Raw genomic sequence first — 18,831 nt, forward strand, 5'->3', positions numbered from 1 at the left:
TGGCTCAGCAGCAACCAGGTGGGCCCAGGCAGCCCAGTGAGACAGGGCTGGCCCTATGGTGCCCCTTCTGATGTTCACCAATCCCAGAGTCAGGAAGAAAAAGTAAGGTGAGAAGAGAGGGAAATGTTACCAGCAGCAACACTCCAAGGGTCAGGGTCAGAGGATGAGCCCCGCGGAGGGAGAGGTCAGAGACAGCGGGCTGATGAGCCCCTCCTCTTGTGCAGAATCGGATTTCAGCATGAACCAAGATTCCCCATGACAACCACCCAGATCCTGCTGGCAAAAGGGGTACTAACAGAATCAGCCAGGGAGGGGAGGCGTAGTTTGAAGGTACAATTCAGGAGCAGAGGCCCTGTTCTAGCCAGACAGCTGCCATTCCCACTCGCATCCTCCAGGGCTCCCCCAGCCCCTGCGCCCACCCGCCCGCCCACCCCCAGAGGGCAGCCCGTGCTGAGAATAGGGTCAGCTTTCAGAAGGGGACAAGGCCAGCGTGGTGGCCGCGAGGCACTGGAGCCAGCTTCAACGAAAGGACTGTCATGCCCAGTGTGGGAAACAGACCACTCAGGCCTCACCTGCTCACCAAGTGAAATTCAAGGTCGGTCTTTCGAGCCCAGAGCCACCTCTGGGGCTTTATCTTTCTGATGAGAGATTAAACACTCACTTAAAATTTAAATGGACTTTTTAAAAGTCACTACTTTGATCCTTTCACAGTCTACAAGGTTTTAGAGTTGTAAAACCATTAAGATCTCTATCCTAAAGATAATCTAAGGCCTGTATTCAGGGGCTGAGTTAACTAGAAATCTGTTCTGGCCACTTAATATTCCAAGGGAACATTCTAGGGGAAGGGATGGAAAAAGACTCCATGGAGAGGTTCAGGATGGGGAGTGGGTGGGTACAGAGGAGCTCTGACAGGCCCGGGGACTTGCGGTGTGCTTCCAGACTCACAGCTTGAGCCCGTGGTTTGATACTTACGGACAGTGTCATTGCTGGAATCCCACGCCTCCACGAGCAAAGTGTAGGACCTCTGAAACACAGATAAACAACAGCTCAGTATTCAGAAACCGGGGTCAGCTCGCAAAGGTCAGGCTTTCTCGGCCTGCCTGCACGCTCTGCCAAACAAAACCGTGCGCCAAGACGGGACCCATCTTCGCCGTGAAGCGAGGTCCTGGGTGTTCAGACCCAGACCAGCTCCCCACCCACCCCCAGCGCCCACCCCAAGTTGACAGAAGACGCAGCGCTCCCTGTCGTCCACAGGCAGGTCGCCCCAAGTTCCGAGCAGGAAATGCCCCCTCCCGATTTGTGCACACTCGGCGGGTGGTTTCCCCAGACGTCCCAGCCCCTGAGCCTGTGGCCTGAGAAAGCTGCACAAAGAACTGATTCTCAGCTAAGCTACCAGGTATCTGGGCTGGGGAGTGGGGGTGCTCGTCCACTGAGGAGGGCTGCGGACTGCTGTTTCACTCCGGGCCTTGCTGGGGAGGCCCCCGGGGGCCCCCTTTCCTTTTCAGAACCCTTTGAAAGCCCTGTCTATGTGAGACCATCTCGGCTCCCACAAGTATCAGGTGACTCTAGGAAGCAGGAGGGGTGGGTAGGTGCAAAAAGACTCTGAAGACAAAGGCAGCAACCTAACTTAGGGGTGCACAGTGCTGGGGGTGGGGGTGCGGTGCTGGTAGAAGATAGGAAAGAAAGTATAAAAGGAAGAAAGAGCTGCACTCCATGGTTATATTTATTGATAAACTTTATCTGTCAATAAGATCTAACATTCCAGGAATAATCAGAGTCCACTAACCAAACAAATTCCCTGGATACTGGCGGGATGCCAGCCATTCTACTGAAGGCACCTTTTATCTTTCAGCTTATCTCAGAATTCCACCTCTCCCCTCAAAATCCAAGCCATTAGCAAATTCCCACTTTTACTCAAATCTTCATTTGTAACTTAGGATGAGGTCAGTCTCACAAAACACCAGGCTTTCAAGAAAGCGTCTGCTGTCTTCGTGATGGGAAATATGTCCAGGAGGGGGTGGAATGGGACAGGCGGGCACATGAACATTTCTCTGCACCCCTGCCTTTCACTGTCCAACACCAGTATGCTGGGAAGAGCAGCGTATATCGATCAAACACTGCGCCACAAGAAGGTAACTACAAGGTGAAGGCAAAAACAGAAGGGGGGAGGAAGAAATTTTAAAAAAAAGGAGCTTCATTCATAACTCAAGGCAAGCTTACTGCTCACACAGCAACCCAGCAGGTCTTTGAATATAAAAGTATCTTGTGATAGACCCTGCCTTGGAATTCAGCCGAAATATGTTTCATACTCAAAGCAGAGTAGGATTCCATTTCGTTCACTGATAACTGTGGGAAAATGCTCTGAGAAGCAAGCAGAACCAGGCAAGCCGGGGCATATACCCAGCCCTCTCCTGCAACCAGCCAGAGGTCCAAATTCACTGCTGTCATTGTTGATATTTTATTAGCGAAAGTTACACCTTATTTACTGCCTCTGCGTTTCCTACGATTTCCTACAAATTACAGGACCCCTCCCTGAGAACAGCAAGAAGTGAAGTTTCTCTACAGACGTGAGATGAGAGCCAGGTCCAAACGAGGCCACACGTGGGGCTGATGCTGGATAACGAAGCCCTTCACTTACAGGTCACGACGAGACCCACCTCTCCACTTGCACATATTGCTGCAATTTATCCTCTGATTAAACGCACCAACACGTGGAGTTCTGACAGACTTGCACCAGCACTAAACACGTAATGCCCACAAGCCCCACGCAAGGAAGGGCCTCTGGGATCAGCTGGCGTGACAGCAGCAACTGCTTAATGCTCAAGGGAGGGGGCGGCATTGTTCTCACACAAGGTCCTAGGAGGCCAGGCTGCCTTCAGACTCATCCTCCCAGAACTGGGAGACCTCAGAAGCCGCTGGCCAACTCGCCCCGCCTTGAGGGGAAGGAAGGCCTGCATCTGGGTCTTCCCACGAACCGCCTTCTAGGAAACAGACGTGGGCTGGGGGCTGCAGCATTGGCGGTCTTGGACGGTCTCACTCCCAGGCTTCAGAGCAGGGACCACAGGTCTAAGACTCACCTCCCAGGGCAGGAGGACTCCTCCCCACCCAACCTTCAGGGCAAAGAATCCTCTCGGAGGCCCCTATTAGGGGGCACTCTCATCCCCCACTCCGTCCCCACACTATAGATCAGCAATCGAGATCATTTGGCAATGATTATTAGTTGCCAGGGAGCTTTAACTTTTCCCAGGCCCATGCTTGACCTCTGTGCATCCCAGAAGGTACATCCAGACTCCAGGGTCCAGACCACGCATGCTCACCTTATGCTGTCAAGGCCAGGTACCAGGTCCCAAATCGGCATTCCACTACAATCACATCACATCCAAGTGGCCACTGCCAACCTAACCCCAAGGGAGGCCGAATCCCAAGGCCCTCCTCACAGCGTGGCATGGGGGGCAGGTGAGATGACTGGCAGGTGTTCCAACTTACTAATAAGTTCATACAAACACCCCCACCCCCAAAGAAACACAAAAGAAAACTGCACACACCTGGATTTTTCTTGGTTTCAAGCTATAAGAATAGGATTCTTATATAAAGCTACCTGGCATTCACCTATTTTTCCTTTTTATCCCCAGAAAAACAGCCAGGGGGCAAAGCAGGAGGGATGGGCAGGATCAGGCCTTCAGTTTGGGCTCACAGAGTGAATGGCTCTGCCCCTCCCCAGCTCCAGGGAACCTGGCAACCCGGGAGGTGGGTCTCCATTCTGTGCAGCAGGAAGGGGTAATGGTCAGCTTTCAGAAGGCCCTTTGGAGAGGATGCCCTGGGATTCTACTTCGAGGAGGGTCCTGGCCTCAAAGCGCCCCCGTGCCTGCCCCGTCCCTGGCACCTGGGCTGCGGGAGGCCTGAGTTCCGCACCCATCCTGCCTGCGGGGGTTACCTTGGCACCGGGCAGAGTGGCCAGCACTTAATTGCCACATTAAGAAGGGGGGATGTGAGAAACAAGGTGATTGTGCTGAGAGCTGGGAGCTTCCTTTTCCTGGCAACAGTGGCAGCCAAACCAAGCCCTGAGAAGTGGCGGCTTCCCCTCCTGCAAAGCTGACAGACACAGACAGCCCACCCTGCAAACAGCACGCGTGCAGCGTCCAGAGGCCCTGGTGGGTGGCGGGGGCACGCCCTGGAGCGCCCAGCGTGCCCGGGGGGCCACTGTATGCAGTCATCGCCCCGGTCAGGCTGGGGCCCTGGGCTCTGCTGACTCGACGGTCGCGTCCTGTGGCTGGCCCTGTATCTGCACTATTTGTGAGGCGGCGGCATTATTCCCTGTAATCCTTGTTTCAGTCAATCCGGCCACACTATTGTCCTGCCTGCGTCTGGGTGGCCAGAGTAGAATATATTCCAGGCACAAACATATTACATAAAGGCTCCAGAAATGCCATGTGTGGGCACACACGTGCTCACCCCGACAACTCACGTGTGTGGCAGGGTTTGGGCAAAGTGAGGCACACAGCAGGGACGGCCACCCCATGGCGGCCCAGCTGAAACCTCAGTCATAGAAAGCAATTTAGTCTGCAGGGCTTGACATTTCAATAGAGTCTGATCTGGTTACAAAGGGTGATTTTCTCATGAAACTCCACCTCAAAGACTCACCAAGCGGGGCCCCAAAGCTCGGATCCAGATTGGAGACTCTCAATGAGATGCCCCCACCCCCTTTCCCATCATTACCCCTACCTGTTTGAAAAGCATCCCACTGATAATTAAATGCACCAGTTACAAAAGGGTGGCGAGGTTAATAGATAGAATACCGAGAAGCCAGCCAAGCACAACCGTCCAGTTCACACAGAGCAAGCCTGAACAAGATGCCTTTCTCCTCATTTACCAAAAGGGCAGAGAGACTGGGCTGAGCTGGTAGAGGACCCTGGACGTTTGACTATTTATGTAGCACTTTTAACCACTGGGACCCACGCTGTGGAACTGCCTCCCTGCACACACACTGCACCAGAGACAAATGTCTTTGGTGCCATAAAATCAAGGGCCACAGGGGAGGGATCAGAGACCAGTATGGGAGTCACAACACAGGCACTTACCCCCCCACCAAACCACCCCCCAGCAACTCCCCACCCCCCACCGGAGCCAAGATAGAAGCAGGACATTTCAGAATCCAGAAGCCTACTCCTCCTCCCCTACCATACTCCTCCTCCTCTAGAAAACCCAAGAATCATCACTTTCCATGTGTACTATTAAAAACATCTTCCTAAAGTTTAAAACTAGGTTAGCTGTGTTTGGGTCTAACTTTTTTTTTTTTTTTAATGTATTTAAAGACTGGAGCAGCTTGGCACCTCACCTCGGCAGAGAGGGTAGAAACATGTCTCTAGAAGTTTACCAAGGGGAATTCTCAGGAATATTTGCCTTTACGGATTACCATGCTAATTGTATGCATGTCCAGAGATTATGCATTCTTACACGGTAACTAATCTTGAACGCTTGGCACTAGAACCAGGTTCTGGCCCTCCTACAATGGGCCAGCAGCTGCTCCGAATCCAGCCCAGGCCTCTGTATTCCTGTTTTCAGATCAGGACATGAAGACTCTGTTGCCTTGGCTTCGTTTTTTCCTGAATAACATTTTTCCTCCAAGCTAAACTTTACACATGCCTTCATCCAAAGGTCCGTTACAACCCTTTGCTGTATAGATTTTAGGCAGCGTTCAGATTTTTAGGCTGGCTTTCCAGGAGGCTGCGTGCTTTGCAAAGGGCTGCTGCCCCTCCTCCTCACCCATCCAACTTCCCTAAGTGCCTGCATGCCAAAAGCTCTACCAGTCTTGAGAAATGTTTGAAATCCCTGTAGAATGATGGGTGTGGAGTTGGTGGGTTGCAAACTCATGTAAGTACTGGAGATTTGAATAAGTTGCTAAGAAACAAGACAACAAGGAGAAGAACACACCGAGGCTACACCTGGAAGAGGAAAAAACTATGAGAAACCTAGTACCTTGCACAGGGAGTCCAAGCAGGGAGCAGCCATTGTGCAGACCCACAGCACCAAGCGAGCACAGCTCAATTTTCTCCCTGGCCAGGTTTTGCAATGTAGACATATCATTTCATCGCTTTAGTATGGGGGAGGTGTTTTAGGGCAAAGGGTGTTTTCCCCATACACAGAAAGTCCCTTGCTGTGAGCATGTGCGCACGTGAGCTGTTTGTGTGCACGCACACTGATCACGTGGGTGGCACATTCTGACTGCAGAAAGGGGCCAGGTCCAATGAGAACTCCATCCCTCCACTGGCTACCCAGGGACCAGGGACCTGGAAAGTGAGAGTCGCTCAGTCATGTCTGACTCTTTGAGACCCCATGGATGATACAGTCCCTGGAATTCTCCAGGCCAAAACACTGGAGTGGGTAGCCTTTCCCTTCACCAGGGGATCTTCCCATCCCAGGGATCGAACCCAGGTCTCCCGAATTGCAGGTAGATTGTTTACCAGGGAATTTACAAGGGAAGCCCCAGGGACGCGAAGGACAGCATAAAAGGCAAAGGCATGTCAGTTGCAGTCTGTAACTAACCTTATAGCATCTGATTTACCCAGTGTCAATGGCATTTAAATAAGAGGCAGAGAGGTGAGGTGCCTGAACTGCTTCTGACAAAGTTTCTCCAGATTCACTTCACTCTAGGGCCAGCAAAACAGCAGTAGAGCGAACTGGGGTTCCTAAAAAGCTTTTCAGGCTGGATAGTGGTAATTATACTAATGTATTTTTAATGAGCAGGCACTCCTGGGATTTAGTACTAATTTTGGAAAGTGCAACTTACCCATTTCAGTGATTTCTAAATGGTTATTCCCCAATCTTTTCCGTTGAGCCCAATTACCTTTGATAATGTATGGTCTTATCACTGGGTTCCCTGATTGGAGGATCGTAAATCAGGCTCATTGCTTCAAGTCAAGCCCCTTCCAGCAGCACCACTAGGGTAATCAGAGCCACTGAAGAAAACCACCACCAGGCTGGGGCAGTGGACCCAAGTGGGACATAATCAAGAGGGCAGACCCACACCACAGAGCTTCTCACAAGGGCACTGTGATTATACTTCACATCTGACGGAATCATTTCCTCCTCTCCCATTCCAGACCATGATCAGTTGTTTGATTTGGGTCATAATTCCAAACAAAAGACGTGAATTACACCACCTTCTAAAGTGACCTTCTTCTCTGCACTCTGAACCACCTCTCTGCCACTTTCAGCAAACCTGGGAGGACCCATGCAGATGGTAACTGTGGCTGCCTAAGGGTTAGAAGCTTTGGGGCCTGGAAGTTCAAGGTGTTTGTTTTAAAAAACCATATTCTCCTGAATTCTGTACCCAATTCAGCTATCACCTATTCAAGATAGCCCCTTTAAATAGACACACTCATTAATATTTAATTGGTAAGCTGATATGAAGCTGTGCAATCTACTTCGATACTTATCCAGCTACCTGAGTGCTTTCACTTCAGTTAACACTCACGCTGCAATCATTCTTGCACGTTACAGACGTTAGGGTTTCTCCAGCCACACTGGAGCAAACAACAGGGCACACCCCAAGTCCACACTCCCGTGGGAAGTCAGGCTTACATGGCACAGCAGCCCTTCTGGGGGTGATGGGGTGGGGACGTGTTTATGAGGGACACAGGCATTTGGCGCAGCTTCAAAAGAACCACGCTCGCAGTGCAGCCCCAGCTGTCTTCCCCATTCGAGAAAAGCCAAGAGTCTATTTCATGGTTGGTGACCCGTGGGGCCTGGAAACCACAGAAGAGCACCAGCGAATCAATCGGCTCCCTGCCCTCAGACACCACTTCCGCTCGTTCCCATCTAGGGCTCTCTGCCAAATGTCAAAAGGAGACAGACACACCTCTGGGTCGGCCTCCCCAGCCAGCCTGGGGAGCAAGACTCCTCGTGCTCATCCCAGCTGGTTCTCTGACCCTGCTCCCCACGAGGAGCCTCAGCCAGCCCTGAAGCTTTCCCACATCACTAATAGGATTCCTTTTATGGTCTTGTGAAAAGCGAGGGGCTCCACACAGATCCTGCCGGCGGTGGAGCCACCTGCGGGCCCCTTCCCCCTAACTCCAAACACACGGTCAAGGGCGAGGGCCGTCAGTCCTCACAGTAAACTTGGGTCCAGCCAGATTAAAACGTGGCCAACCTCTTTAGCTTAGAGTTCTCCCTAATAGGGGATTAACAAACAAGATAAACGCTCTGTAAAAATGAAATCCCGCAACAGGCCCAGTCCTCCGTTCTCAGCGAATCCCACAAACCACAGGGGTTTATAAGCCCCTTTTAATGGCACGTTTCTGATAACTGTCTTATCTCAGACAGGCAGAGGGCACTTTGTAGTGCCAGCTCCAGTCAGCGCGGGCCTCGAGAGCCGCCGGGGCTTCCCACACACTCCGAGGCCAGCTCCCTCCCTCCTCTCGCAGTCAGGATCCCAGCCCCAGCCCCGCGGTAGGAGGCGGCAGAGCGCGCCCCGTCCGAGCACGTGGCGGAGAGGACCCCGCGGGGCATCGAGCGCCCCCTCTCACCGCCCGCCCGCACGGCGCAGGGCCGGCAAGCCCCGGTCCTGGCACCGAGTCACGCCTCCCGGGCGGCGGGAGTGGGCCAGAGGGCACCCACACGTCCCCCTCCCCTTCCTGCTGCGACCGCGCTCATCTCCTTCCTCCCATCTCGGGATGCTGCCCGGGCCCCGCCGGCAGACCCTGCCGCGGGGGGCCCGGGCCTGGAGCGGCTCTGGAGCCGGGGGTCTGTGTATTTGCTCCCGCAGGGCCTGCCTCAGGCGGGCCGCCCGTTCTAGGCTTCTGCGCGCCCCCCAAGTGCTCACGGGGGCCGCGCGCCTGCCGGACGAGGGCGCACCCCCGCCCTTCCCGGGGAAGTTTGCAAACACAGCTGTTCCAGAGCCCGGGAACCGCTGGAAGTGAGGCCACCAGAGCTACGCCGCGCGGGGGCGAGGGCAGGAAGGGAACTGCAGGGGGCGGAGGCTCCCGGGCCCGCGGCGCGGGCGAGAGCCCGGCCAGCCCGCGGCGCCGGCCCCCCCAGGCCCTAACCCGGCCCGGAGCGCGCCCCCGCACGCACCGAAATCTCCCGGGGAGCAGCGGGAAGCGGGCTCCCCACACCCTCCAGGAAGGACACGCCCGCCCTCCGGGCTGCTCACGGGAAACGGGAGGGTGCCAATTGGACGGCTTTGAGAGGCCAGAATTGTGCCCAGCCGCCTTCCACAGCGCATCAGGTTTAATTGGTTGAGCAAAGATCATCCATAATGACCTCCTGGCTCGGGCGGTTACTCTGGGGCCTCCAAGTTGCAAGTTTCAACCGGCCCTCCCGGGAGCCTTGCCTGACAATACCCTCTCGAGCCCCACTTTCCACTTTTTTTTTTTTTTTTTGCGCGGAGCAAAAAGCATCCGGACTGGGGCTTGCCAAGATCTAGCACAGAGCCCCGGCTCCCTGACCACCACCCCCATAGACGTCCCGGGCCTGCGCCGAGTTTCCAGCCAAGGCCCTTTAAATCCCTCTCCTCTCGCAAGAGAAAGCAGAGCTCGGCCCGGTCCGACCCCGGCCCGGTCCGCCACTCACCGGCCAGGCGAAACTGAAAGGCAGCACGATGCGGTTGCGTTCGTTGCCGCGACTGGCTTTGAGGTCGAAGGTGTTGCCCCCGATGACAGGCGTGGACCCCGAGCCGAAGCTGCACGGCCCCCCGGCCGTGACGCGCGACTGGTACTCCTTGAGGCACACTTTGAAGTACGTGTCACACTCGTCGCGGGAGCACTTGCGGTCCCCCGGGTTCCGGGAGCCGCCGCAGCAGTTCCCGTTCTGAAGCTCCCCGTTCACGTTCTCCATGGACAGGATCTCCAGCTCGAACTGCCCGGAGGCCCCGCACACCTGCCGGCGAGGGAGGGAGAGAGGTCAGCGCAGGGGAAAGTTGTTTTCTTCGAGGGTGGAAGCGGCGACTCCCTCCCCGCCCTCCCTGACGAGCCCTTGGCGCCAAGTGAAACTCATTTTGCAAAACTGGGTGCAAGGACTCAACGCGATTCCCGGGCTTAAGAGACTCGAGTGTGGGAACAATCCGACACGACGGTCCCCTGGGAACAGGAGCGGCGCGAACCCGCCGCCTGGAGGGTACATTTGGGAGCCCGGGGGTCCCCCTGGTCCAGGTGCAGCCTACCGGGCGCAGGGGCCCAGGCGGGAGCCGGAGCCCCAGGGCTCCGAAGCCCGCTCCAGACGCTCAACCGCAGGCGTCCAGGAGCGCCGCGAGGGGAAAGAGAGGATGGGCCGGCGAGGGAGGCCCGGCGGGCTCCTACCTTGGCTCGCAGGGCGCAGAGCAGGGCGAGCAGGAGGCTCAGGGGGCGCCCGGGCCGGCCGCGCGTCCGTGGGGACCGCATCGCTGCGCCGCGCGCCGCGGGCACTCGAGACGCCGCCGCCGCTGCTGCTCGCGCTGGTGCTGCCGCCGGTGCTGCCGTCGCCGCTGCCCCTGCGGCCGCCGCGTCCCGGCTCTAATATACTCCGCCGATTGGAGCATGCACGACTGGAAAACAACACCACTTTTCAAAAGCCCTTTCAAGAGCGGCCCGTTCCAGAAGGCAAAGAGCCCGGCCTCCTTTTATTATTCTGATGGCTTCTTTGAGGCGCTCCCCCTCCTCTTCCACCTCCTGGCTTTCTTTCCTTCTCTCGAGCTCTTTTATTATTATGATTATGCGCAGCCTTTTATTCCCTTTCAGATCAGCTGCTTGAAGAGGAGGGAGGGAGGGGAGGAAGAAAAAAAAAGCCGGAGCCCAGCTCGCGGTCCAGCCGCAGGTAGCACAATGACGCGTGCCCGCCCGCCCGGCTCTCGGAGAGGGACTCAGGGAGCCGGTCTGGGAGCCGCGGCCCGGGCTGGCCACCTCTACCCAGCGCGCGGGGCCGGCGCATGCGCCCGTTCATATTCATGAGGGGCGTGCCCACCCGCGCCACGCCCCCGGCGCTGGGGGGAACGGGGAAGGGCCCGGGGGCTCCGCGGCCCGCGGGGCGGCGCGGGTGCTTCGGGGCCGGTGCAGACCCCCTGGCTGCGGGCGGTCGGGCCCGGCGGGAGCGGGTGGAGCGCGGGGGGACGTGAAGGCTCTATTGCTCGGGTGCGCGCGGGCCCCGCGCAGACCGCCCCCTCGGGCGCTCCGGGCAGTGAGCCGCCGGCTGCACGTCGGGGTGTAGGCGCCGCGGCGCTGCGGAGCGGTCGAAGCGGGGTGGCTTCCGCCTTCCGAGCCGCCTGCGTCAGCTGCGGCTTCGCCCCGGGCGCCGGGCCCGCTCCCCGAGAGCGAGCGAGCGAGCGAGCGCGTCGCCCGGAGCGCGCGGCTGGCGGCGGCGGGGCTGGCGCGCGGGCCGCCGGCTGCTCGCCCCGCGGAGGCGACCTGGGCCGGCGCTGCTGGGAACTTGGGAAAACTTTCCCGGAGCCGGGCTGGCCGCAGAGGCGAGGGGAAGCCTCGGCCGCGCCCCGCTGCCGCCCAAATCCGAGTCTGCGGAGCCCGGGAGGGCCCCCGGCTTCCTTCTCCAACCGCGCCCGGGCGGAGGCGGGGAGGTCGGCGGGGTAGGGGGCGAGGGCCCCACGCAGGCTCGGCGAGCGCCCGGTGGTGAGGCCGGAGCCCTGGGACTCGCGCCTACCCGCCCCGCCGCCCGGGACGCAGTGCCGTGATTGCACCTGTAGGCGGCCTCGGAGCCGCTCTGGGTGGCCGGAGCCCAGCCTGGGAGAGACTGTCTCCCCGCCGTCGCCCAGCAGCACAACTGGGCTTCTCTGGGGGTAGCAGTGGAAACCAATGCTATTTTCTACCTTGAGGCGAGCCTCGCAATTAACAGCGACACTCTAGGTCACAACCAAGGTCAAAGGAAACCTGCCCAACGCCTCTATCAGCCCCTTTCTGGGGGGACCTGCTGCTGTGTTGGAGGGGATCTCTTTAGGGAAAAGATCGATTTCCCCTGAAAGGTGCACCAAGTTAGACCTCTATATGGGGTACGTTCTACGGGAAAGCGTGACTATTTAGGAGCCGGATCATGGCTCAAACCCTCAGAAGCTGTTGACCACGATGGGCTGCAAGGGTCAAGGGAAAATATTTTCCAAGCTCCTGTGTCAAAAGAGAATAAAAAGATAGCTAATTGTGGTTATTTGTGGGTGGGTCGATACGGACAGTATTTTCAGTACTTGCTCTCATCAGGCTAGAGAATAAAACAAGGCAGCTAACTGACCTCTTTACACTGGTTCAGGATCACCAAGGATGGTTTAGGAATACTGGCATTTTAACAGCCTAAGACGGAGAAGACAATGGCACCCCACTCCAGTACTCCTGCTTGGAAAATCCCATGGACGGGGGAGCCTGGTAGGCTGCAGTCCATGGGGTCGCTGAGGGTCGGACACGACTGACCGACTTCACTTTCATTTTTCACTTTCATGCATTGGAGAAGGAAATGGCAACCCACTCCAGTGTTCTTGCCTGGAGAATCCCAGGGACGGGGGAGCCTGGTGGGCTGCCATCTATGGGATCACACAGAGTCGGGCACAACTGAAGTGACTTAGCAGCAGCAGCAACAACAGCCTAAGAGAGACAGCTTTTTAATGGTAATATGTCCCATCTTGATGGTCATTGGTGAGAGAACTAGTCCATATTTTGGAAAGGACATTTCCAAGAGCTGTAATGTACCCCAGTCCTAGCTCCCCCCAATTATCCTAAATACAAGGCATCCATCTTTCATATGTAATCACATCTAGACTTTTCTCACCAACATTTCCATACAAACCAATCTCTCCCACCTCCTATCTGCCCCCTTCTTACCTCTGCCCCCAAATTTTCCATAATTGGGGTGCTAAGTAATGGTTTAAAAGCAAAAGGTTGGTATTGGAAAAAATTCACAAAGGCTAGTAAGGTCTTAAAATGCTCACTCCTTGCTGTTCCCCACGTCTGAACCCGTTTTGTTTCTGTGCCCCTGTGACCTCTTCCACACACCCCTCAGGAAGGAGTCAAGCCGTTAGCTGAAGAGTTTAGATCCAGCCACCCAACTTAACTGAGAGGACTGCCTGAGACGCCAGATGCCTTCAGGTGGGAATATGATGTGCACATAAGCTGAGGTTAGCTCCAGGCCACAGGTGAGGTTAGCCCCTTGAATAATAACATTGATTTCTGAGGGATGGAAACTGATTAACCCTACCCAAAATGAGTGACTGAACTGAAATGTCAAATCACAAATAAACATGAAATTCTCGGGTGAAGAGTATGGTGCCCCTCACCTTCCTGAGCTTGGGAACCCACTTTTAGAGAAGATAGCTGTGGGCTAGAAGGGATTCTTTGGAAAATTTTCAGTTGAGCCTTTTGCAGCTAGTTGGTACTCCCCCAAAAAGCCAGTCACGTTTTCCACAACCAACATCAAGGAGACGCTCTGCCCTCTACTTCCTCCCAGCCGGTTCTCAGCCTCCCTCCCTGGAGAATGGGGAACTACTGCAGAAAAAACTCCAATATGCAAAGTCCCCCTTGGCCAGAAGTCCTCAACCTTTTTGACAGCAGGGACTGGTTTTGTAGAAGACAATGTTTCCAGGGACCAGAGATGGGGAGGGATTGTTTCAGGGATGGTTTTGGGATGATTCAAGTGCATTACACTGGTTGTGCGTTTTACTTCTTTATTACATCAGCTCCACTTCAGATCACCAGGCATTAGATCCCAGGGGATGGAGATCCCTGCCCTTGGCCACTTGCATCCTGACTTTGGGTGTAGCCTCTAGTAAGTGACCATTACGGAAAAACGTTCCCATGAACACCATCACACCTGTAAGAAGGGGAGAGGCTGGTGGCCAGTTCCTGTCTAGCTAGTCTTGTGCGCAAATCATAACTGTCTTTGAGTATATTTCTATTTTAATTTTAAAAAGATGATGCATTGTTTTTCTTTTTCTACCAAACTTCCCTACCTTTGCTGAATCATCGACAAACAGTAATACTGAACCCCCTCCCCCAACACACATACAACAAAGGCTTACTTAAAGACATTCAAGCTATAATAACTGTATTTAAATACATTTAGTTGGCTTAAGTCCCTGGTTAATTGACACTGTGATGAAAATCAGCAAGTCAATATTTATTGAGAACTTCATGACGTGCAACAACATGGGTGATCTCAGAAATATGAAGCTGAGCGAAAGAAGCCAGACACGAAAGACTGCATCCTGTCTGAATCCATTTCTATGACGTTCTAGAACAGACAAGACTAATCTATGGTCAAAAAAAAAAATTGAAAGAGTGGGGAGATAGGAAGGTGGAGAGGAGCTGGGAATGGCCTGAGGCCTCTTTTGAGGGATGGAGAGAGGGATAAGGATCTGTCTCTTGATAAGGCTTTGGATTACACAAGTGTATGCACTTGTCAGAATTCTATTAAATAGTACACTTAAGATTAGTGCATTTCATTGAGTGTTCAAAAATAAATTAGTAATACTCAAACTAAGTTAGTTATACGAGTGCTGAAGTATTCAGAGGAAGAGAAATGCTATTTGCAACTTGAAAATGCATAAAAAATTAGAGGGACTGATGGATGAAGAAGGCTGGATCACTTGATATATGCAGGAGCAAAATATTAAAGTGTTAGTGATAGGATCTAGGTGGTGGGCACACTGGTGTTCATGTAAAATTCTTTCAAACTTTTCTGTGTTGAAAATTTTTCACTATAAAATGTTAAGGAAAATAGCTATTGATGTGTCAGGTATTATTTAGGTCCACAGAATAATGGACTGAATAAACTAGAGGGCATGCTTCTAAGGGATGATGATAGTTTTTTTTCTTTTTTTTGTATTTCAAATGTTGTTGTTGCTTATCAACCAGATGATGATAGTTTAGATTGTGGTAGTGAACACACGGGGCTTCCCAGGTGGCGTGGTAAACAATCCACCTGCCAATGCAGGAGATGTGACTTCTATCCCTGGGTCAGGAAGATCTCCTGGAGAAGGAAATGGCAACCCACTCCAGTATTCTTGCCTGCAGAATCCCATGGACAGAGGAGCCTGGCAGGGTACAGAGTTGGACATGACTGAGCACACATACAGTGAACACGAGGAAGGCAGTTTCATTCCCCCACACTTTTTCTCCTAATCCTTTCTTTCCAATAAGTAAGAGTGAGAGTGAGGTTGCTTGGTCGTGTCCGACTCTTTGCGATCACATGGACTATAGCCTACCAGGCTTCTTTGACCATGGGATTTTCCAGGCAAGAGTACCGGAGTGGCCATTTCCTTCTCCAGGGGATCTTCCCGACCCAGGAATTGAACCCACATCTCCTGCATTGCAGGCAGATGCTTTACCCTCTGAGCCACCAGGGAAGCCCAATAAATAAGAGAAGAAAGAAAGAAAGTTGTTCAGTCGTGTCCGACTCTTTGTGACCCCATGGACTGTAGCCTACCAGGCTCTTCTGTCCGTGGGATTTTCCAGGCAAGAATACTGGAGTGGGTTGCCATTTCCTTCTCCAGGGGATCTTCCTGACCCAGGGATTGAACCTGGGTCTCCCGCATTGTAGGCAGACGCTTTACCATCTGAGCCGCCAGGGAAGTCCACCATAAGTAAGAAAGACAGGTCCAAATACAGAGAAAGGGTGTGTGAAATATCTTTCAGTATCTTCCTTTTTCTTTGAGGATGAAGTTTGTGCAAGTTCATGAGCCCCCTTCCATGGAAAAGTAGTTGTGATATGTTTATGTCCCTTTACAGCAGGAGCAAAGAACACATCTGTGTCCTCCAAGCTCTCTACCATATGACCGTCTCAGAAAATATAAGCCTTTGTAAACTCTGTGTAGCTAGCTCCCCAGAGAAGCACATCATTTGATTACACAGCCACCTCCGTGGATTATTCTTATTCTTCCACATCACAAGGAGTCCTGGACCAGAAAGAAAGAACCACCTATGGGCAATAAATTAGACATTAACAAATCAGGATAAAGTTATACTTCCCACCACCATCATAACCAGATCGCAATTTATACACCCAAGCACTGAGTAGATCTAACCATTTCCCCCCCAAAGCTTCATTTTACATACACAAGAGATCTGAATTCATTTTCTTTGGAAACTAGAACGATGAATTTCTTGAATTGTCAACAGTAATTTTGTATGAGCTTTGCTTTAAACATTGTTTTGGTTTTGCTTTGAGCTCAGGTATTTATAATTTTGCCTGTCTTGCCCCAACCCTGTTTCACATTCATTATCTGGAAATCTATCAGGCCAAATAGTTACGTGTCCATGTCCTCCTTAACAAGCCAATCACAGAAAGTCGGGAAAATCCCCAAGATAGAGAATTCAGGAACCCTGGGACTAATTTCCTCATTTCACTCCTTGAATTAAAACCAAAAGGGTTTTAAATGACCTTTCATAAGTTTGTATCTGCCTGCCTGCAATGCAGGAAAGCCAGGTTCGATTCCTGGGTCAGGAAGATCCCCTGGAGAAGGAAATGGCAACCCACTCCAGTGTTCTTGCCTGGAGAATCCCATGGACGGAGGAGCCTGGCAGGCTACGGGCCATGTGGTCGCAAAGAGTCGGACACAACTTAGTGACTAAACCACCATAGTTTCATCATTTAATGGGGCAGGGAGAGTACTTATAGAATGTCCTGTTTTTTAATTTTTATTTTTTATTGTGGAGAGTCTTTGAAAGTGAAAATCTTGTGTGTAAATTGCTGTTAAATTGGCATTCTCAAACAACCATAAATGATTCACCCACCTTCCTTTTTCTGGTGATAACGTAGTGAGTTTTCTGTTCTGTGAATGACACCTGAATGACTTGACCCATGGATGTTCTGGGATAATATTTTTGAAACTAAATTACCATTTGTACAGTTGACTGATCTGAATGAAACTACCAATTTTCTATAATTTGAAAGTGTGACTGAACTCTTATAAATCTTTTCATCTCCTAAAAGGCTCTGAAAATTACACTTCCAAAAGCAGGTGAAGTGAAGTGAGTGAAAGTCACTCAGTCGTGTCTGACTCTTTGCGACCCCATGGATGATACAGCCCATGCAATTCACCAGGCCAGAACACTGGAGTGGGTAGCCTTTCCCTTCTCCAGGGGATCTTCCCAACCCAGGGATCGAACCCAGATCTCCCTCATTGCAGGCGGATTCTTTACCAGCTGAGCCATAAGGAAAGCCCTAAAGCAGGTAGCATTTGGAAAATGTTTAATACCGCAATACAATTCACTTTTCAGCACTTTTTCATCTTGTTTGCACTCAACTTTCTAAACCTGTGCAAACCCAAATCTGCCTCCAGAACTCAAAAAAAAAAAAAAAAAATCAAAGTGGTTGTTGGAACTAGAGAAAAGGAGAGCTAAATATATCCAGTTATCTGAGAAAGTTTTAAAACATGCATAAATGTGAGAGTCAAAGAAAGATAATTACACCTGCCAATGGCATGAAAGCCACAGGGCTTCGAATCCCAGATTTCATGTTTGGGTTAATGGTTCTCAATAAATAACAAGATTGTGTCTGTGTTTGACATTTTTGTTCTCAAGCCAGTGATTTCTTTACTGATGGCTTTCTCTCAGAAGTTACTAAGGACATAAAATGTGGATGATTGCAATACTTAAGGTTATTTTTTCATTTGGAAGGTAAATAACTGTTTTTATTATTATTTTGATGCCAAGAGCACTCAAGGATGGCTAAAGAAACATTAGCTTGAGCACAGAAATATTGGCACAAGGAGTAAGTTTCAGATCTGTAGTTACAGGTCTATAAGTTTCAGATCTGTAGTTACAGGTCATAACAGGTTACTGACACACAGATTTTCACAGACATCATTCAGAAATAATTTAGGAACACATCATAGATTCTTTTTTGTAAATTAAGGCATAGAAAACTTTGAATGATTATAAAGAAAGTTTCAATTCTAAAAGATTTCAGTGAACTGGTAATTTTTTTTCAAAGGCAGGTAAAAACTAGAGAAGCCAATTACATTATTTTAGGATAGTTTGGCAATAATTCATGTGAGGAGGAGGTGGGGGTTTTAATAGACCACACCTGTGACATACCTTAATTGTGTAATCAGGCTGCTAAGAAGTAGGGCCACAGTACAAGGTTGAATTACTAGAAATGCAGGGGGTTAGCAGTCATGGAAAAATAGCCCCAGCATACTCCCCACTAGCCTTAACACAACTGAAGGGTTCTCACCAGCTCTCAGCATTATTTTTTAACAGTTGTGGTAAAATACACATAAGATAAAATTTGCCAACCTAACCATTTTTAAGTGTACAGTTCAAAAGTGTTAATTAAATCCACATTGTTGTGAAAACAATCTTCAGAACATTTTCATCTTCTCAAACTGAAAGTCTGCACTCGTTAGACAATTCTCCATTTCTCCCCTCTCTTGACCCCTGTCAATCACCATTCTACTTTTGGCCTACAAATGTGACTAGGTACCTCACGTAAGTGGAGTTATACAGCATTTGGCTTTCCGTGGCTGTCTTATTTCATTTAGCTGATGTCCCCAAAGTTTATCCATGTTGCTGCATATGTCAGAATTTCCTTCCTCAGGCTGAATAATAACCCATTTGTATGCATATGCTACATTTTGTTTATCCATTCTTCTGTTGATGGACACTGGGCTGTTGTGAATAATGCTGCTATGAACATGGGTCTACAAATATCTCTTCAGGATCCTGCTTTCAATTCTGTTGGGTATATGCTGGGCACCGTTTTAAGAGGCATATCGACCGATTGGGTCATGCTCAGAAGGTGGTGAAAGATCAAAAACTGGAGACCTTTAAGGAAAGCATTTGAAGGACTTGGGAGGGTCTTGTTGGGAGAAGAGGGAAGAGGAGGCGTAGCAGCTGTCTGCAATATTGGAAAGGCTGCCTTAAGTTG

The 18,831-nt window shown here is 51.7% G+C and overlaps 1 protein-coding gene across 1 annotated transcript in view; it reads right to left on the reverse strand.

The window, feature by feature from the left end:
* The window catches only part of JAG1 (jagged canonical Notch ligand 1), a 44,394-nt gene extending 33,542 nt beyond the window's left edge, over window positions 1-10,852 (reverse strand). Inside the window, exons 1-3 of the mRNA NM_001191178.3 lie at window positions 10,296-10,852; window positions 9,571-9,876; window positions 973-1,024 (exon numbers count right to left, since the gene is read on the reverse strand). Of these exons, the coding sequence (NP_001178107.1) occupies window positions 973-1,024; window positions 9,571-9,876; window positions 10,296-10,376 (439 nt within the window). The 5' untranslated portion in view covers window positions 10,377-10,852. The remainder of the gene's footprint in view (window positions 1-972; window positions 1,025-9,570; window positions 9,877-10,295) is intronic.
* Window positions 10,853-18,831: the final 7,979 nt, after the last annotated feature.

This window comes from Bos taurus, chromosome 13 (assembly GCF_002263795.3).
Source record: "Bos taurus isolate L1 Dominette 01449 registration number 42190680 breed Hereford chromosome 13, ARS-UCD2.0, whole genome shotgun sequence".
NCBI classification, from domain to species: domain Eukaryota; kingdom Metazoa; phylum Chordata; class Mammalia; order Artiodactyla; family Bovidae; genus Bos; species Bos taurus.